Source organism: Periplaneta americana, chromosome 8 (assembly GCF_040183065.1).
Source record: "Periplaneta americana isolate PAMFEO1 chromosome 8, P.americana_PAMFEO1_priV1, whole genome shotgun sequence".
Taxonomy (NCBI): Eukaryota; Metazoa; Arthropoda; class Insecta; order Blattodea; family Blattidae; genus Periplaneta; species Periplaneta americana.
Genome location: NC_091124.1, coordinates 95,633,030 through 95,655,909, shown reverse-complemented (window position 1 = coordinate 95,655,909; position 22,880 = coordinate 95,633,030). Strand labels below are relative to the sequence as shown.

Below are 22,880 nucleotides of genomic sequence, written 5' to 3'. Positions count from 1 at the left end.
TATAATATATAATTAATTATTGAAATAAAGTAATCTATTTTACAAAGAAAAATGGGTATTTATATTATAATAATTATTTACATAAAATACAGATTATTTATATCGCGAAAGAACAATAACAGAATATAAATAACTTGAATATTATTTATAACGCTAAAAAATGAAAACAGAATATAAATGATAACTTGAATATTATTTATATCGCTAAAGAACGATAATAGAATATAAATAACGTGAATATTATTTATATCGTTAAAGAATGATAACGGAATACAAATGATGACTTGAATATTATTTGTATCGCTAAATAACAATAGCAGAATACAAAAGATTATAACGTGAATATTATTTATATGGCTAAAAGAACGATAACAAAATATAAATAACTTGAATATTATTTATATCGATAAAGAACGAACGATTAAAAAAATAAAATGAAAACTTGAACAAGGCCCGAACTCACAACCTTTGAATCATTAAGCAAGCCCTCTACCTCTGGTCTACGAGATGCAGATATGGAACAATTCCATAGTTCCATAACTGCTTCTACAAGTACATGCATCACGTAACATCGCTGTGACCTGAAGTGGACTTAGAAAATATTCGCTGTTCACGAATGCGGCCACTTTTTTTTTTGACAACTGTACAGTTGGTTGACACAATAAATTGAATACAACTGTAAACAATATTTCCAGTAAATAACAGAGCAATTATCCATTTTCTGGAAAGTGACTTAGTATACAAAGCATGTAAAATATAATTTACTATACACATTCTTGTCTCTCATGGTTGACATAGCATCACTAAATCGCCGAATGTAAATATTCTCGTGATGAATTAGCTACATACATTTTTAAATGAAAGATTATAGACTGCACTAGACAAAAGAAATATGTTATAAGTGATAAATGTGTGGGAAAATGCTTGTACTTCTCAATGGAAAGTATTCATAGGAAACAAGAGGACCTATAATATTACTGTTCTGAAACTACGAAAGTACGCCCATTGTAGTCTATATACTGAAGTTTGATTTCATTTTGCTCCAATGCAAAATTTTTTTGCAATCGCATTGAAATATTGTTCACTTCAGTAAGAAAATTTCAAAGAAACAATGACCAAACAAAACCCATTGTAGTTGAAGTTAATTCACAAGATTCTGGTACCATAACTAAAATTATTTATTTTTAGTGAAAGCAAATAGTGCTGAATACAAAAAACGTTTAGTACATAATGGTATACTTGACACACTTATATAAAAAAAAAAAGGCATTAACTTATGAAAGCAATGTTATGCAGCTGCGTCCAACAAGTGACATGAAATATTATTGATATCCTCCCTTTGGTATTAAGGGGGGATGTAGGCCGGAAGCGCACCGTTTTTTGTATTCATCATGGTTTCCACAGTTTTGAAGCTATAAATTTGAAATTTGGTAGGATAACTGACAATGAATGTATGTGCTTCAGTACCGATTCACAATATCCTAGCATATATGGAAGCGGAGTTATAAGCCAATGTATCCTAACCTGATGTATAGGAAGATAAGGAACATTTTCTCAATATCTATTGGACATATTGATTTGAAATTTTGTGTACATTTTCTCAATACTATATCTAACCAATCCCTGCAGACAGAAGTTTAAAATATCAAATACCTTTTCCGAAATATATTTTTTATATGTATGGTAATTTGTTTTATTAAATGTTACTACTTTATCTAATGTAAAAACTTTCAATTCACATGTGAAATAAAATTTTCTACAGGAAAACTTTTATAATTCAGTGATAAATATATGTGCAAAATTTCATTGCTTTATCTTAAATAGTTTCTGAGAAAATGTTCCTTAACAATAGAAAAATGTAAAGTACGGAAAACTTATTGTAAAGATTTCTATACACATGCGACATGCCATATCCATTTTTGTACCTCTAAAAATCCCCTGCACCATACTCCTGTTCTTCCTGAAGGTCCTCAGCTTCCTTCCTCTTCAGGGATCTTCTCTGCCGTGCCTCTTGTTGTATTTTTTGAAGAGCAGTGTTGGCACTGTCGATTCTCCTGCTGTCGATACCTTGGAGTATGTTTATTGTGAACGCACCTGGTTCAAATCCAAGTTCTGGAAGAGTTCTTATTCTCCCTACATTGCCATCATTATAGACCAAAATAGCATCCAATGTGGCTATTTGTACTACTGTAGAAGACACAAACAGAGTTTTAGGGCAGCGCTTCCAAATCAGCTGATTCAAAGACTCATTGGGATTCTGAGTTTTGCCATGAACGCATTTCTTTAGGAGATCTGGCTTGGCCAGAGCCCTAAAAGTTGGTTTCATGGCATTCATGACTGGCTCTGGTAGACTATGTTTATGGCTGTATTGTTGTGCATTGTTTCGTGCCTTCTTGTATGGACACCACTCGCCACACAAACCATGCTGGGGTTTGGTATCTGTGGATAACTTGTGGAAGTAGATTGCCCATACAGCATGCTGCATACTATCCAAATTACCCACATTCTGTCTGATGGCAGCTCCATAATACATTTGTATTGACTGGATTTCCTTCTTAGTTAGTCGTCCAGCTCCTCCAATCCCCTTACCATCTTCCAGTTTCTTACCCTTCATATCCTTGGTAAGTTTCAGCAGCCTAGAACCCATACGTTTCTGGACGTGTCCAACACACTCCAGCTTCTCAATAGGGCAATCTGATCCATATGGCTCACTTTCAAACACACTTTTGAAGGCACTGGAATCACCGTCTCCCAAGTACTTTACATAGCGTACACCATATTTCTCTTGGGAGCGATGAAAAATTAATTTCATTCCTGCTGCCTCCATCCCACCACTAGAACCATGATAATTCTTGCAGCAAGACTTAGCATGATTTTGTTCCCATTGTTCCTCTTCATTTTTATTTAAACTTTTCTTTCTGGTGGAGCATGTAGTGCAGTACTTACTCAGTACTTGGGCATCTAATACTTTACCTGTATCGATACTGACTACGGTCGATACACCATAGAGGGAGGAAAATCCACGCCTCATCCAAGTACCATCACAGGACACAGATAGATCATTTCCATCACAATCATTTACAGAGACTGCTTGTTGTACTGCTTTTGTCATAGACTCATCGCACACTTTTTTCAAGGATTTTAGTAGCACATTATTAGTATCAGTGTAACGTATTGTTGGTGGAGGCATGTTCATGAGACCACAAACCAAATTTGTTCCTTCCCTCCCAACACCAACACATCTCATGCTGTAAGTCAATCTAATATTGGCTTCATATGCATTATTTTTTCTATTAGAAGTTTTAAATTGTGAATCGAATCCACAATTGTCACACACTATATGGAGAGTACAAACAACATCAAACCTGTTTTCATCATCATGAATTTTGTGTGATTTGGAGCCACAAGTTGAGCAACAATAGGCATTGTTTATGGCAGACGAAAGAATGGACAAATCAATTATTCTAAACCCTGTATTCAATTTACTTTCATCAACATTATTTTGCAATTCAATTCCTTCTCCAATCTTTATGCTAGACCTGCTCTGTTGTCCTTCTACATTGAGAGTTGGTACAGCCCTAACCTTTTCTTGAACACACGTTTCTTTTTTGTATTATTTATAATACTTCTTTTCACTTTTCTAAACACACTGCTACTGAAACGAGGCATGCTGTATAAATAACACTCGTGGAAGACAAAACTTACAAAACCAACTTCACAACAAACACGTGTTTACTACCTCCAAACCAAGAAATCAAAGCAAGCATGCTCTTCCCGCCTAAAATACACGTGGTACTCCTGCTCACAGCCATCTACACTCAAACATATAGCCTTTCCAAGCGTTTGCATGTACAAAAAGAGAGAAAATGAAGGATGACTGGAGTATTTGGTAAAAAAGTGGGCGTGGCACAGAGCGGCCATGGCTCTTTAAATTTTTAAAGCCCATTTATAATTGGAATTCGGCCGTAAAATTTTGTGGACACATTCTCAAGACTATAAAGTTTATTTTAAACCACTTTTTAAAAAATGTGATCTTTGGTCATATCCGCCCTACATCCCCCCTTAATGGTTAATTTTGCACAATAAAAATTTTGACTGTGAAATTTGTCGGACCATGTTCATGTCCAATCGTTTTACTATTAATCACTGGCCCTAAGGAAGAATATCGGTAGAAATGGTTACACTTAAACATTAGTCCTATTCTATATTCCTCAATGTGATCTCGTCTAGAGGTTATGCAACCAAGATAAATGTTTAGTCAGTTGTAAAAGCACTTCATACCCTTGTAAATAGTTCACTTTAGTTTATTGGAAGTCCTCAGAGAGAATTTATATCTAGAATCAAACCGTTGAAAAAAAATGCATAAAGTGTTAGTGGAACTAAGTGTGTCAAGTATACCATTATGTACTAAACGCTTTTTGTATTCAGCACTATTTGCTTTCACTAAAAATAAATAATTTTAGTTACGGTACCAGAATCTTGTGAATTAACTTCAACTACAATGGGTTTTGTTTGGTCATTGTTTCTTTGAAATTTTGTTACTGAAGTGAACAATATTTCAATGCGATTGCAAAAAAATTTCGCATTGGAGCAAAATGAAATCCAACCTCAGTAGATAGACTACAATGGGCGTACTTTCGTGGTTTCAGAACAGTAATAAGGCCGACCTATCTGGGTATATATGATCTAGGGTTAAGGCAGTGATAACTTCTATCAACCTATTGTATAATAATTTTTGTTCAATAACTGAGCAAAATAAATTTAACAGGGACATTATCTCATGGTTCATGTTTATGTACAGAAATCATTGGTGGCTCTTGACTAATACTGGTGTTAGTTCTTTCTTTTTATGTTATTACATTATACTATCTTGAAACAGAATAGAATGAAAAGGAGTGGCGAGGAATTGAACCTGGGACGTTGACATCTAAATTCCGACGTTCTTCCAACTGAGCTACGAAGGCACAATTATAGAAACATTTGCGAAAATTGGCCCAATCCCCCTCTAAGATTTTAATTATATGGAGTTCAAGTAATTCAGATTCTGAATTGTTAAACTTATCTTAAACTGAACAACTCTGGTTTTGAAATGCGGAATGTAGAGGCTATAGGGTTGAAAAAGGAAGAGAGGGATCGAATAGAAAGAGACAGAGAGTGCGAGGGTGTAGCAGTCGCACTCCAGCAGTCCAATAGGAAATTTTACTTCTGCTTCTATCACTAAAAGTACGTTGCAGCGACTTCAGTGTGTATAACAGGCTATAATACCTTCTCATTCCCTCTATGTTCTCTCACTGAAACCACTCACCAGGGTGTTCGATGCTACTTTAGCGATTCCTACTTGGCAATTACTCGTATTTCTGTTCACTTTGGAGAATATGAGTATTATTATATCACAAGAAGCTATGCTACTTAGGACATTTCATGAGAGTGTTGTACCGATCCATGTATTGTGGGTCCCTATCACCATGGCATGGCGCGTCCTCAGGTTGCGGATAGAGGAGACAGCCTCCAGATATGGAGGGTAGCTACGAATATATTGAATAAGCAGTCGTGGACAGCCGATAAGGGGTGGTCCTCCAGCTTGGGGGTTGGGCGAAGGGCTAACAACCCATCACCGTAAAAACAGCTTGTTACGAATCCCTACAATAAGCCTCGCAGTAACAAATATAAATGACACTCGGGAGGAAATTAAACGCAGAATAATTATGGGAAATGTATGTTATTATTCGGTTGAGAAGCTCTTATCATCCAGTCTGCTGTTCAAAAATCTGAAAGTTAGAATTTATAAAACAGTTATATTACCGGTTCTTCTGTATGGTTGTGAAACTTGGACTCTCACTCTGAGAGAGGAACATAGGTTAAGAGTGTTTGAGAATAAGGTGCTTAGGAAAATATTTGGGGCTAAGCAGGATGAAGTTACAGGAGAATGGAGAAAGTTACACAACACAGAACTGCACGCATTGTATTCTTCACCTGACATAATTAGGAACATTAAATCCAGACGTTTGAGATGGGCAGGGCATGTAGCACGTATGGGCGAATCCAGAAATGCATATAGAGTGTTAGTTGGGAGACCGGAGGGAAAATGACCTTTAGGGAGGCCGAGACCTAGATGGGAGGATAATATTAAAATGGATTTGAGGGAGGTGGGATATGATGATAGAGACTGGATTAATCTTGCACAGGATAGGGACCAATGGTGGGCTTATGTGAGGGTGGCAATGAACCTTCGGGTTCCTTAAAAGCCATTTGTAAGTAAGTAGGTAAGTAAGTTGTACCGGTAATCACTCCTGAAAAATACACAACACATTACTGTGCATCCAACATCAAATAAATAAAGAGGCTCGGTGAAGAGTTGAAGTACAAGCCCCCACCCTCCCTTTCACTCTAATAACGTTAACTTCTCAGAGATACATTGACAGCTTTTACTTCACAGTGTTGAGACAGTCTGGAGTTCAGAGATGGCTAGGAATGTTATGCATAACGAAAAGTGGAATGTTATCTTTAAAGTAATTTCTGTGATGAAGAGAAGGCAAAAGAAAACCTGTCCACTTTTTCAAGCAACCGAAAAGACATCAGAAATGAAGGTGGACTTTTTCTTTCAAATATGATATTTCTATATTACGAGTATAGAACTTAATATTAATTTCTGGCCCTAATTTTGCACTTAAGTTTTTCTGACAAGGAACAGTTTATGTATGCTTAACATGCATAGAATGAGTGATGTCCTATGCTAATCTCGAAGTACCGTAATTTTCCACAACTATGGTCCTGGAGCACAACTATGTTCCACTCTGTGAACGTTGTAGAGTGTCTTAGACTGTTCATCGATAGCAGCAATGACTTTACTTCAAACTTCAGTACAGCAAAAATGTAGACATACGAGGTTATAGAGCGCAAAATTTTAATGGTTGTATCATGGACCATAGTTGTGCGAAATTACAGTACCTATAAGAATTTTCGGAGTCATATGCATTGGAAGGAATGGTGAATGGAACAAAAGTTCGGAGCAGAAGAAGCTATCAGATTATAGACAACATTAAGATTACATGGATCATATGCAGAGACTAAGAGGAAGACAGAAAATAGAAAGATTGAACAATGCTGGGTTTGCAGTGAAAGATCTGCCCTTGAGCGAAACATTATGAATGAATGAATGAATTAATTAGTTAATGCAATTTTAGAAATTTGAATGAGGATTTTCGGTAGGTCGCAAACAGGAGCCTAAGGTAAGCTAATCTGGCCTAGTGCAATCTAATACATAGCAAAATTAATTTAGGTAGGTAGAGCAAAGCTCACGGCTTAGGTTCAGCATCTGGATATTGCATATGTTCGCTTTTTCGATGCGAGATGGCTGAAGTTGTTTGTCGAATAAGTGGCTTGAACTGCTGACGAATTGCCTGTAATGAAGGAAAATATGTATGACTATAGCTTCCACAGGCGAAGAAGCGACTTGTGACAGTTGTGTAACGTATATTTTTGAACTCTCATCTGCTTTCCAAATGCTCAGCAATTGAGAACTGGATATATCACTCTTTTCACGCCACACAGAAAGTGAATATGGCGTTAAAAACCACACACACACGCGCGCGCACGCACGCACGCACGCACGCACGCACGCACACACACACACATACACTTTCTCTAATTCTTTCTGTGCTTATCTGCCTGCCTGTCCATACACCTGTCCTTCAGCTGACTGCCATCGAGGTAAGGAAGGAGGAATGCTGTTCTTTGCAACGTCACGCTCGGTCCCTGTACATTTCACGTGTTTTACTAGAGATTTCTGAAGTTAAATCTTTCCTCTTTATCACTTTAAGTGACTCTTGTTCTGATAAAAGACGGTATAGAAGATTGAAAAGGAACACACTAAATGGACTTATAGGCCTAACAGTACTCACCCCTCATTCCGCATGGATTGTACACTGGCAACGCGCACATACAGTGTCTGTATAGACGAGTCGATGGTCACTGATTCGACGCTGCTTCCCAGGTTTACGATTACCACGTACGATTCACTGTCGGGGTACGATCTGCAGAAAGAAATATTTTTACAGCTACTAAATGTTTCCTCAAGTTAATGACTCATGACAATTAAATTGATGTAATAAAATTATGTTGTTCTCCTTTATCATCACCACAACTATCGTCACAATAACCATCATCACCACTAACACCATCACGTCACCACTACCATCAGCATCACCATCGCCCCCACTACCACCAGCACCATTGTCATTAATAGTATGAACACTACAATAACTACCATCATCATTACACCATCTTCACCTTGGCCACTACTGCCACCACCATCATCACCAATACCGTGAACACAATAATCACCACCATCGTCATCATTACCACCAGCATCACCATGGCCACTACCACCTACACCAATATCGTAAACACAACAAACACCACCATCGTGATCATTACCACCAGCCACCATTACCACCACATCGTCACCAATACCGTGAACACAACAATCACCACCATCGTCATCATTACCACCAGCATCACCATGGCCACTACCACCTACACCAATATCGTAAACACAACAAACACCACCATCGTGATCATTACCACCAGCCACCATTACCACCACATCGTCACCAATACCGTGAACACAACAATCACCACCATCGTCATCATTACCACTAGCATCACCATGGTCACCAGCACCTTCACCAATATCATGAACACAACAAACACCACTATCGTGATCATTACCACTGGCATCCAATGCCACAATTACCACCATCATCATCACCAATACCGTGAACACATCACCATCATTACCATTACCACTATCACTACCATTACCATCATCACCAATACAATCAACACCACAAGCATTACCACCACCGTCAGCCACTACCACCAGCATCACCATTGCCCCCACTACCACCACCACCACAATTATCGTCACCAATATCGTAAACACAACCACCATCACCATCGTTATCATTACCATCATCATTATCGCCACCAATACTGTGAACACAACCAGCATCGTCATCCTTACCATCAGCATCACCATCAGCATCATTACCACCACCAGTGGTACCATTAATTACAAGCATCAACATTGCCGCTATCAGCATCATCATCAATACCGTCAATATCATAACTACCACCATCGTCATCAATATCACCAGCATCACTATCGTCACCAATACTATCAATAACACATACCACTATCACCATCGTCACCACTACCACCACCATCTTCACCAATAGTGTCAATACCACAATCACCACTACCTTTGTCACTACCACCACCAAGCGCGATCACCACCACCACCACCACCACCACCACCACCACCACCACCATCATCATCACTATTATCACTATCGCTACCACCACCATATTCACCAATACTGTTAACACCACAACCACCACCACTATCGTCACTAATACCACAAGCATGACCATCGCGATCACTATCACCACCACCACCACCACTACCACCATCATTAATCACCAGGATCACTTTCGCTACCACCACCATCTTCACCAATACTGTTAAAACCACAACCACCACCAATAGTCACTAATACCACAAGCACGTCAATCGTGATCACTACCATCCAGGGTGCGAATTAACGAGGGAAGGGATGGGAGGGATTTCCCCCCTGTTGGAAAGTTATCCCCTTCATAAATTCATATTAATATTCCTTCCAGGGATAACTTCTATCCCCCCCCCTCACAAAAAATGATTGTTTTAATACGAGTATACTTTATAAATTTATAAAGTAAGCAAAGAAAATAATTGAAGTATTATCATCATCGACAACCTGACAACAATCAATAACTTAGGAATTAGAAACCTTATATCAAGCCTGCTCATGGATATAATTATTATGATCAAGATCAAGACAAGCAACTCAGTGCAACCAAGCGTTGAGCTGTATCGAATGAGGATAATAATAATTTTATGTATGGTATCCTCTATCTAGGATTCTATCCCCTCCTCATCAGAAATCTTAATTCGCACCCTGGTACCACCACCACCATCATCACTATTAATCACCAGCATCACTATCACTACCATCACCATCTTCACCAATACTGTTAATACCACAGCCTCCACCATCATCGCCACTACTACCACAAGCACAACCATCATTGCCACTACCAACAGCATCACCATTATTGCCATTGGCACTAGTGTCCTGCAGTGTTCGAACATGAGAGAGGCAACCAAGGCATTACAAACTTCGTCTCATTTCATATGAAAAACTAATCACAAGATCTGTGCTAAAATCCTTAATCAGTTAAAACATGAAGGAATGAAAGTGGAGGAAAGTGAATATTTTTATAACAAGATGGAACAAACACTACAGGCCTCCTGTTATAGAGCGAACATTGGCGAATTTCGAACTTCACCATACTCGACAAACTTGAACCGAACGTAGCACTTGTAATCCACGACACTAATTGACACCATCATCATCGTCGTCGCTACTTGTATCTCCAGAGTTGTTACCAGAATCCCGTCATCGTCGTCTTCACCTCATTATTCATCACTACCCCCACCACCACCGTCATCATCGTCAGTTGCGAAATAATCACTACTGCCATCATTTGTCACTACCACCACCAGAAGCTTCATCGTTATCACCTCATTTTCACACTAATACTAGCATCATCATCACTATCACTGCCACCAGAACCATCATTGTCTTTGTCACTTCCTTAGTCATCAAGACATCACCACCACTATCATCATAACCGAACGGCACAAACATCATCTTCTTCAGCACCACCGACGTCGTTCTTGCCACAGTTCCAATTACCATCATTGCCTCCACCACCATTAACAAAAGCACATACAATTTCTGAGTTTTGATAAGCTGAGTATCACTATGAAATTTCAAAATAATTGGCATCATTTCCATCACCACTGTCACTACCATAACTAAAGGTAGGAATTTACGAGTATACCACAACATGAGGATATTAGATTAGTTGTGCTTAGACTGTCATTACGTCATGAATGACGTGAAGCCTGAGGTATGGACAGTAGGGTGGAGTGAAAATACGAAGTTTATGGAATCAAAATGTAATATCAGACAAAAGGTGTGCAGTGATATCATAAAGAACAATGCAAAATATATTTTCTCTACATTAATATTTGGAGGTGCCCCAAGAGCATCATATTTCTAAGGAAATCCAGGTAAAGGCATAAATTCCGAAAGTCAGTCATACAAGAATATAACAACTGATTCGTGCTTACCATGATCAATATACAAACTTAATGAAGCCTTGTAAGAAACAACATATTGATGACAACTAAAATGACAACATTGCAGAATTCAAAGAAGAAGCAAACAAACTATTTGGTATATGCAGTTGCAAATGCAAAAAAATTTAATACTGTAGGCCAAATTGTGATAAAGACCGCTGTGTTCCAAAATAAGAAAGAATGTTTTACTAGAGCAAAGAACAGAAAGAAGGATGATAATTGGTCCTATTGATTTTGTTAGCACTCAGAAAGAAATGAAAAAGAAAACAAAAATAAATTCTAACTAAAAAAAATAAATGTGCTAAAATGGAATTTTTGTCATATTTTATTTAAAATACTATATATTTTGTCCCTTTGGATCCCCTCAAAAATACTGTATACTGCAACCCCAATTTAGAGTCTTCCAAATAAAGTTTAAATATGTGATTTTACAGCAATTCATTAGCTATGTAATGGAAAACAAAGTACTAGAACAAATATAGAAAGAGACAGAAAATTATAATTTTAAGAAACTTCAAAGCTCTTGGTGCACCTAAAAATTAAATATAGAAACTCCATATTTTTCACATTCCTAAGTTAAGTGAAAATACAGATTTTTGCAACTATTACATTTAGAAAACAGATAAAAAATAATTTCATGTATAGATTCACTCCACCCTAATGGCCAGGTTTTGTATCTCAACAATTGAATGGAGATATGTTTCTCGTGCGTAGGGTTCAGCGTTGTGCTCCAGCAGTTGGTTTGTTTACATTGCACTCGGATTGGTTGATAAAGTTACAATCTCACCCTGCAGAGTTTCCTAACATGCACCTCTCTCTTTCAACAACGAACACTCTATGCATACCTAACCTTGTAGTCTCTGTGGGTAAATTCCTATCTTTAACTATAACCAACTTAGTATCATTATTATTAAGTCAAAATGTAGGTAAAAGCACATGCTGAAATCTCAGGTATGTCATTCCCTGTTCATTGAAACTAAATTATCGAAGCTGTGTCAACTGTAATAACCCTGTCTTTGGAAAGCATTGGATTTTAACGTGAATTGCTTGTACCTAGAAAAAGCGAAGATTTGTTCGGAAAAAGCAACGATCTGTAGGTCCCCGTATTGGATAGATTGAGACTGCCGCAGTTGCACAAGCTTCTTGTACACCCAGTAGTGACTCTTCTCTGTTGCCTTCTGAGCATCCAAGTTGAGTTCTTTGTAATTGGAATTCACCGGGAGCCAGGTAGTCGCGTTTGTTGAGAAACCTATGAAAAAAGTATTTTTTGATGAGTTGTGGCTTCATTGACTATTATGTTTCTATCAATTAATGCTTTATTTAAATAATTATTAAGAAATGAATCGTTTACTGTATATGTTCGAGATTCTCACCAACTATATCAGATATTGAGATGGCTAAGGACATAGTAAGTAAAATAAAATACGAATTAGAGGAGTGTAATAGAAAGTTAAGTTTTTTTTTTTATTGGGTTATTTTACGACGCTGTATCAACACCTAGGTTATTTAGCGTCTGAATGATATGAAGGTGATAATGCCGGGGTCCAGCACCGAAAGTTACCCAGCATTTGCTCGTATTGGGTTGAGGGAAAACCCCGGAAAAAACCTCAACCAGGTAACTTGCCCTGACCGGGATTCGAACCCGGGCCACCTGGTTTCGCAGCCAGACGCGCTGACCGTTACTCCACAGGTGTGGACGAAAGTTAAGTAAGAAGATAGAGATAATGAAAATAGGTGAGGAGTATGGTGGAGGAGGCTAACTAGAATAGCGAAGTATAATATGTAAAAAAATTAGTGAGATCTGAAAATGGAATGTACACAAGAAACAGACATAATAACAATGATATTGGACAATGGTGTAGTAAGGTTTAGTAACAAGGATTAGGTAGAAACAGTGTGTGATCGATATAAGTGAACTGATAATCAAAAACATAGTTGTAAAAGTGTCAATTTGAATGATCTAAATTAAGTTGTTAGTTTTTAAAGGTGGGAATACTGATCAATTTAAATGGGATTGAAAGTTAAATTATAAGAGCATCTACCTGTGTTCCACCTGTGAAACTGAATAAAACAATCATCCCGTTTAGCTTTACCGTAAAAAATCTCCGAGTGCATTTCGAATCTAATCTCAATTGGGATATGCATATTAAATATACATGTAAGAAGGCATTCTCTATTCTCCATCCACTAAAAAGATTCTACCATTATCCATATGAATTAAAACAGACGCTGGTACAGTTCGATACTATGATCATATCTCACCTTCTTTCGAGAAGTTATCATGGCTTAGGTTACATGAGAGGACAAATCTGCACTCACTTTCTCTCTTATATCGAATTATGCACACTTCATCCCCCTATTATTTATTCGCTTGTTTTCATACTCTCTCTCGCTATCATAATATTAATACTCGATCACAACGCGATAACAAGCTAGAAATTCCACTTCACACATCATCTCTGTATTCCTCATCTTTCACTGTTACTACCTCTCGTCACTGGAACTCTCTGCCGCCTGAAGTCAAGGGCTGCCGAACATCGAAATTTTTCAAATCCAATTAGAAAATTATCTTATGACGAGTTGCCAAACTAACTTACTATTATGACAAGTGTTCTAGTGCATGTTTCCACGTATTCACATTTTTTTTTATGTTCCAGTGATATTTAACTTATTTTATTTGTTTATTTTATTTTTTTTTTTCATATTTTCCGATAATGGTATATCTATAAAGTGATAAGTTGAGCTATATATTTATAATCATAATTTTCCTTACTGTGTCTACTTAAAAATATGTTATTCATTGTATGCTTTGTACTGCACTATTTTATTACTATTATTATTATTATTATTATTATTATTATTATTATTATTATTATTACTACTGTTATTATTTTTTAACCATTATTATTATTATTATTATTATTATTATTATTATTATTATTATTATTATTATTATTATTACTAGCTGTACCCGTGCGCTCCGCTGCACCTGTTAGAAATAGATATAAAGTAATTACATAATTACAATAGGACGTTTGATCTGGGGTACAACTTTTACAACAGCGCAAGATAATCTGCTTCGCTCATTACCCAATTTTTTTTGCATTGCATTTATTGCATATATATTTCATGTATTTTAATACGATTCAATTGAGCATAGTTAAAATTTGAATTATAAAATAATGGATTGCTAAGCTAACGTACTATTACTGCATACTAAATCAATACACTCTCATTGTTCGTTAATTCTCTGAGATTAAAATGAGTGTACATAAATATTATTTTAAGAAATACAGAAAACGAATGTACAAAATAGCCTATCAAATTTTCTGTGCATAAGAAGCTATTTTAATCTTACCTGTCCTCGATTTGCTAAGAAGTTACTGTAGAGAAACTACACTTTCCAATGGTGAAATAATAATTAATTATACAAATCGGTTAATTTAGCTTCTGATATTACTTCATACAAACGCAGAAACATTCTCTGTAGGCTATGTTTAATAGCTTTCGATTGTTGATGTCCAAGGCCCCTGTTTCGATTGTTGTTGTCCAAGGCCAAGATCGGTATCGATCTTGGTCCAAGGCCCCTTATAGACGAAGTCATTTGTTCTTAATTCATTGCACCGTCTTAGATGGCGTTATTTTAATTTTAAAACTCATTTATCTGATTAAATATCAGTTCTATCAAAATTTTGTAAAGAATAAAACTTATCGGAAATCATTTTTAAAGAAACTTTTGTTATGTAATATTTTTCACAAAAATCAATAATAAGCGAGATATTTCGATTTATTTAATTCAGGCCCCCTTATAACCCCCCTTTTAAATAAAGTATTTTGAATGCCATATAGCCTAAAATCTAAGTTACAACGAACTTAATTTATATTCCAATTTTCATATAAATCGGTTCAGCCATTATCGCATGAAAAGGTAACAAACATACAGACAGACAGACAGACATACAAACAAAAATTTCAAAAAAGCGATTTTCGGTTTCAAGGTGGTTAATTATATATGTTAGGACCAATTATTTTTGGAAAATCGAAAATTACCAGAAAAATTTCGGCTACAGATTTATTATTAGTATAGATTATTATTACTATAAATAATTGTCTTATTTTTTTATACTTTGAATGTCTAATTTATTTTGACCTGCTGTTCACATTTTATTATGCTTTTTCCTTTCTTTCTGTATGCTATATAGGTATTAGGCCCTACTTAGGCCCTACTTGTTGTTTACTTACTTACTGGCTTTTAAGGAACCCGGAGGTTCATTGCCGCCCTCACATAAGCCCGCCATTGGTCTCTATCCTGAGCAAAATTAATCCATTCTCTATCATCATATCCCACCTCCCTCAAATCCATTTTAATATTATCTTCCCATCTACGTCTCGGCCTCCCTAAAGGTCTTTTTCCCTCCGGCCTCCCAACTAACATTCTATATGCATTTCTGGATTCGCCCATACGTGCTACATGCCCTGCCCATTCAAATGTCTGGATTTAATGTTCCTAATTATGTCAGGTGAAGAATACAATGCTTGCCCTACTTGTTGTTTACATTTTATTATTATTATCTTATTCAGTTTTGTGTGTAAAATTGTAGTGTACTTTGTAAATTTGTAGTGTTTTTTGTAACGCAGTTTTACTCCTGGTTGAGTGTTAGAGAAGGCTGCATGGCCTTAATTCTGCCAGGTTAAATAAATCATTATTATTATTATTATTATTATTATTATTATTATTATTATTATTATTATTACAAAAGGTATATCTGTAATGAATATAATTGTGGCACCGGATACAGAATTGTGAGGTCCATATTACATGGATGTAAGTTAAATGTTGACATCAAATATATATCATATCATACCAGATATTAAAATGTTAAATGTATAGAGCGAAGCTGCTCGTGATGCATTGTTCATAAACATGGGTGTGGAAGATAATTATCATAATTACCCTTATAATCTACTGGGGGTGTTCCGTTCTCACCGCACATTCATCTCTCAATCTCCTTTAAAATTTAGTTCTGGTTCTTTCTTGGCTGGAATGCTACACTTTCCTTATACACAAAAATCCACAAAGAGTTCTGTCTCCTGCCTCCTTTACACCTTAATGGTGTATATGAGTACTCAATATATGCTGCACAAGCATGATTCGATTGTCTCTCCAGCCTTTTTGTTGTCAAGACGCAAGGCCGTCGCTCAAGACACACACAGTACAAAGTAAGAGACATATGCTCAGTCATTTTGGGAGGAGTGGATCAGGACAGCACGTTTGCACATCTCCTTTTTATGTTAGGTTAGGTTAGGTTAGGTTAGAGTAATTTTAACTTACGCTTCACTCGTGGTTAGGTTAGGTTAGGTTAGGTTAGGTTAGGTTAGGTTAGAGTAATTTTAACTGTACTCTTCACTCGTCATTTCAGTTTGAAAAGAACCTAACCTAACCTAATCTAACATAAAAAGGAGATGTGCAAACGTGCTGTCCTGATCCACTCCTATTTTGGGAGGGAATAAATCTATACTTCCCTGCTGGAAATCGAGCCATTTTCGCTGAATTTTAATCACAATGAAAAATAGGTCTGCATACAAGATAAGTGACGAAAACAATTGTAGGATAATTATTTTTAGAGTCATTTTCAGTAAAATAATTCATTGAACATGGATCCATTGTTATAGGTTTAGGGAAGTTCGGCTGTTTAATTAGGCCTATATAAAACAGCTATACTGGTACGTCAGTCACTCTAAATCACGTTTAGAGACTGATAGCAGAAACATTTACCTGCACAGATTATCTTCATAGGTACGAATGTATCTGACAATGACGGGTCCAGGATTCCCTAAAGGGAGGGAGGGGCTATTTTTTTTCCTACTATTGTCGCCCTCGCTGCTGTTAGGATGAGTCCACTAGTTACTATACAAGGGGTGTATGCTCGCTCTAGCAAAAGCCTTGGTGACTTACATATGCAAGGCAGAAATAAAACTGTTGGGTTTCATTTCAACATATTAAATAACTCCATAAACTTAAATGTAACTGTTGTCATATCAGTTCAAGGAGGGGTGGGGGAGCTAAAGCTCCTCTCAGCATCTCCCTGGATCCGCCTATGGTATTGGAGTTGGAGTAGACGCTATAGTAGATATTCAATAAGTAAATTTATTTATTTTATTGGGTTATTTTACGACGCTGTATCAACGTCTAGGTTATTTAGCGTCTGAATGATATGAAGGTGATAATGCCAGTGAAATGAGTCCGGGGTCCAGCACCGAAAGTTACCCAGCATTTGCTCGTATTGGATTGAGGGAAAACCCCGGAAAAAACCTCAACCAGTTAACTTGCCCCGACCGGGATTCGAACCCGGGCCACCTGGTTTCGCAGCCAGACGCGCTGACCATTACTCCACAGGTGTGAACTTCAATAAGTAAATGTTAATTAGGGGTAACCTTTCATGAATGCTGAAACATCCTGAAGTAATTAATTTTTGAGGAGAAAAATTCGCTCCGGCACCGGGGATCGAACCCAGGTCCTTGGTTCTACGTACCAAGCACTCTGACCACTTTATGGCCTGAATCCATGTTAGGCATATATGTTGACGTATATGTCCATTGTCAACTGCCATTATACTAGGAGCGCACTCAGCTGAGTGACTTATTTGGCCGGGATACCGCAGCTAAGTGCACAGTAATCTGTACAAACCTATGCACTGCTAGCTATGAGAATATTATAGATTTATTAATTTATCATACAGAATAATATCTGTATTATTGACAATTGAGGCGGTAGCCGGAAAGGGGCCCATGGGTCTATAGGCCCTTTTTCGGGAGAATGTTTAAATCGATTCTCCATGTTAAAATCTACTTGCTTACGTAGTTTCGTTTCAATATCTTCTACATGAAGGACAGGGTAGCTAATTGAATGAACCCATGCACTCTTGCGTAGTTGTAGAATGCAGCAAACATGAACACAGTCAGTTTGAGGCAGGCACTGCAAGCAGTATAATTGTGCTGTGTGTAGCAGTTGTGATCTGTGTGCAATCTTAATTGTTTCAAAACGGAAAGAAATGAACATAAACGAAAAAAGAGGAGACAGGACATGAAAATGAACTTAAAACGGGAAGATAGAAAAATAAATAAACAACATGATATCACGTATGTAACTTCGAAAGATGCTATTGTTGAAGGTAAGTTTTTGCACCCATTACCTCCTGCTGCCAGAAGGAATGTTTCTCCAAGTTCACTGCTGATGAACGGAAAGATCTCTTCGAAATATTTTACAGTGGGCAAACAAAGTTACTGCAGGATGCTAAAGTGGCAGGCTTGTTATAAAAAAAATCTACTAGTCATAAATGTAACTTAAAATCCAAAAGTAAGTCGTGAAAATGCATGTACATATTCTCTGCGTCGAAGTGGTGTTCAGCAAGAAGTGTGTCGTCAAATGATTTTGAGAATCTTCAAAATGTTTGCCAAAAGACTGAGATTAATACAAGGGAAAATATTAAAAGTGAAAGATTTGAGGGAAAAAGGAGTTCCCATGAAAACAGACCATATAAAATTAACAACAATATAATGGGATTTACTGCAGTCATACCTACAATCGATTCCACATAGCAAGATCCATTATTGTCCACTAACCCAAACCTAAATATCAAGATACCCTTTGGGTTATTCTGTGATTATTACAAAGAAAAGTCTGGTGAAAAACTGAATGTGAAGTGCAAAACATATCGAAGAGAGAAAAGTTAGATTGGGAGAAAACATCAATGTACTTAGATGATTCCCAAAGTGAGTGTGAGTCCATTAAGGATGTGCACTGAAGTGTAAACTGCACTGAGTGTGAATCCATTCTAGATTAATATTAAATAACTTGTAATCTGTATTCTGTACCCAACAGATATTCTTGATTTTTACGTTTTCTGTACAATTTATGATGTAACTATGAGATATATGTAAGAAATATAATTTTACTAAAATGATTATGAAATCGTAAACCTCTGTAATGTACACCGTTGAATGCTGATATCAAATTTTGCTAAAATATAATCATATTGAAAGTGTTTTGATAAAATTAATTTGTTCTCTGGAAAAAGGGCCTATAAAATGCTTGAATAAAATATATTCTTTTATTAACACTATTAAAGTCGGAATATATTATTTAACAAAAACTTCTAGACAGATATTATTGTAATAGTATGAAAATTGTTATCTTGATAAAAGTCCATCCAAATCGCAATGACATACAAATAAATCTTTCAATCTTTGTTTTCTCGAAACATGACTTTTGCTTATGGGCCCTTTTTCTGGCTACCACCTCAATTAATGTTTGAGGAGAAAAATTCGCTCCGGCGCTGGGGATCGAACCCGGGTCCTTGGTTCTACGTACCAAGCGCTCTGACCACTGAGCTACGCCGAATTCAATCCACAGCACCGGATCGAATTCTCCTCCTTCAATGTTTCCCTTTATGCCCTGACTCCATGTTAGGCATATATGTTGACATATATGTCCATTGTCAACTGCCATTATACTAGAATTCGACCCGGTGCTGTAGATTGAATTCGGCGTAGCTCAATGGTCAGAGCGCTTGGTACGTAGAACCAAGGATCCGGGTTCGAGCGAATTTTTCTCCTCATACATTAATTGTCAATAATACAGATGTCATTCTGTATGACAAATTAATAAATCTATAATATCCTGAGGTAAATTTAATGTAATGTATGAGTAGTAACGTACCAGCGCTGGTGGTGGCGTCCCACTGGTAGGGCGTCCTCTCCAGGTCGCGGGTGCGCTCCAGGTAGTGCTGTGGTCCGGCGTACAGGCCCTGCGGGTCCAGACACTGCTCCCACGTCACGTAGGTGTTGAGCATGCCGATCTCCTCGCCCTGGTACGTGACGGCAGTGCCTGGCAGCAGCAGCGCCAGCATGTTGAAGGCGTCCACCAGCTCTGCCCCGAAGCGCGAGCCCACTCGATGTTGGTCGTGATTCCCCAACTGCGAAAATATGAAGCATTGGTCCATGCTCCGAGGCTGCTGTCACTCATCTCGTTCATTTATTTTCACCATATTGCTATGGGTAAAGTCTCGATTATCCAGGATGTAAGGCCCGACACGACATCAACAGGACTGCTCACTTTCTTGTTATACCCAGTGAAGAGAAAGTCTCGTTATGCTACAAAAGCCGAGTTCGGAATTTTTTTTTTTTTTTTTTTTTATAGAAAATTGTCTTTGAGCATCACTAATAACGTCTATCTACAACAGTGGCGGGCATTCCTGGATCATTGCCGCAGTGACGTCAGACCTCAGCAAAGCATTAATCTTACTCCCTACCTTTCCCTTCCCCCACCCCACGAAAATGTCCGGCGGATTATACTGGATTGCTGTACTTCGAAGCTTCATTAGTGATACAATGTCTTTCGCAGAAGCATCTTAATCGAGAGGATATCATACTTACAAGAAAGGCGGTTTTTTCATTTCTCATGTTTAGGATCAATTACAAATATTCAGGACGCTACGCTAACTTAAATAAGTAAAGGTAAAGGTATCCCCATCACACGCCATGAAGGCACTTGGAGGGCATGGAGGTAGAGCCCCATGCTTTTCATGACCTCGGCACTAGAATGAGGTGGTGTGGTCGACACCACGCTCTGACCGCCTTTTACGCCCAGTAAAGACCTGGTACTCAATTTTATAGGAGGCTGTGTGAACCTCGGGGCCGTTCTGAAAGTTTGGCAACGAGAAAAATCCCGTTACCACTTGGGCTCGAACCCCGGACCTTCCAGTCCGTAGCCAGCTGCTCTACCAAGTGAGCTACCCAGCCGCCAACTTAAATAAGTACATAAGATCACCTATTATACGAGTTCAAACAACACAGATTCAGTGATTTTCAAAGGATGGAAAAAGATTTTAATATTTTTGTCAGTTCTTTTCATGTAGAAACTGAAAATGTAATCCCAGAATTGTAGTTAGAGATATTGGATTTGCAGAATGATAGCTTCTTGAAAGCAGAATGTGAAGTTCTGCTGAAGGTTAAAAGTTTTGAAAAGATGTTCAATACTACATATCCCCTGCTCAGACAGTGTGCTTAAAAATAATGAGTATGTATTCATCAACCTACCAGTGCGAACGGCTGTTTTCTAAAATGAAATTTATAAAATTCAGCCACAGATCGCTTAAGTAATGCTCATCTTCCACAACTGAAAATAGCATGCACAGATATAAATCCCAATTTCCAAGTAATTGCTTTGAAAAATGATTAATTAAATAACTGATTAAATGACGATCTTGCTTGTGTTAATTATGTAAGCATGTGCGGCTTACAGCTGTTTCGGTGCTATTCGACACCATCCTCAGAGCCTACTAGATCTCGGCGCTATCTCAACTTCGCTGCCTGTTGTGTGGGTGCGTTCGTGTAGGCTCTGAGGATGGTGTCGAATAGCACCGAAACATCTGTAAGCCACACATGCTTACATAATTAACACAAGTAAGATCGCCATTTAATCAATTATTTATATTCAAGTGTTAAAAGTATTATACGAAAGATTCAACATGGATTAATTAAATATCACGTGAATGGACTATTCTAATTACATATGGTAGGTAGGAGTGTATTGGCGCAACTGTCTGTAAATCCGTCACTGCACTGTAGAGTACAATCCCTCCCACAGTATACTGTATACGCGTAGTTGCCATTTAAACCTTGTGGGTTGCGTTCATTTTGCCCACCACTGATCTACACACAGTAATTTATTCTAAACTACAGAGGTTTCCATACTACTCCAGGCCAGAAATGCGTGTATGTGTCATGCATCTGTGTACGGCCTAGGTTGCGCCATTATCGATCCATAACCTTCTGCGTATTTATAGTAATCTAACTCCGATTACAGTAATAAGAAAACACACAACTATATTTTAATTCATAATGAGTAGGCTTACGAACCGGTGTTTAGGAATTGTTTTAATCAGTATCCGTCTTTATTCACACATTCCTGTTATTTTCGATATAATTATCATTTACACACAAAATTTGTAATTCTTATATTTCTGAACTTATATTTTCTCTAGTATAGTGTAAGACAGTGGCGATGCGCCCATAAGGGCTACAGCCCTACCTAATAGAAGCCATTCCTGAAAGATGTGCCTATGTATTTAATATATTATTTTTATTTCTGTTGTCTTCGTCTTTAGCAAAACGCTGGTAGATACTTCTATCAAGCTATACGTAGCGCACTGCCACCAGATACTTTGTCAAGCTATACGTAGCGGCTCGGGCTGTGCCCACATATTACGCGCTTGTAGCACAGTCTAGTCACGAAGCTTGAGTTTATGAGGGAACTAGGAAACAATAGACTGTGCAAGTACTATTTCGCATTGTCTGTAATGGGGCGATAGTAGCGATCCTAGTGGTTAGCGACTATCTATGGATGTATATTTACTACGTATTGAGCTTCGTGACTGTATTTTTATTTTTTTATTTCAGTAGGTTATTTTACGACGCTGTATCAACAGCTTAGGTTATTTAGCGTCTGAATAAGATGAAGGTGATATTGCCGGTGAAATGAGTCCGGGGTGCAGAACCGAAAGTTACCCAGCATTTGCTCATATTGGGTTGAGGGAAAACCCCGGAAAAAACCTCAACCAGGTAACTTGC

At 37.6% G+C, this 22,880-nt stretch overlaps 1 protein-coding gene across 1 annotated transcript in view; it reads right to left on the bottom strand.

Annotated features, from left to right (window-relative positions):
• LOC138704902 (maltase A3-like) overlaps positions 1-22,880 on the bottom strand; it is a 96,140-nt gene that overhangs the window by 5,288 nt on the left and 67,972 nt on the right. The window contains exons 7-9 of the mRNA XM_069833295.1: positions 19,969-20,224; positions 12,303-12,498; positions 7,902-8,033 (exon numbers count right to left, since the gene is read on the bottom strand). Coding sequence (XP_069689396.1) covers positions 7,902-8,033; positions 12,303-12,498; positions 19,969-20,224 — 584 coding nt within the window. The remainder of the gene's footprint in view (positions 1-7,901; positions 8,034-12,302; positions 12,499-19,968; positions 20,225-22,880) is intronic.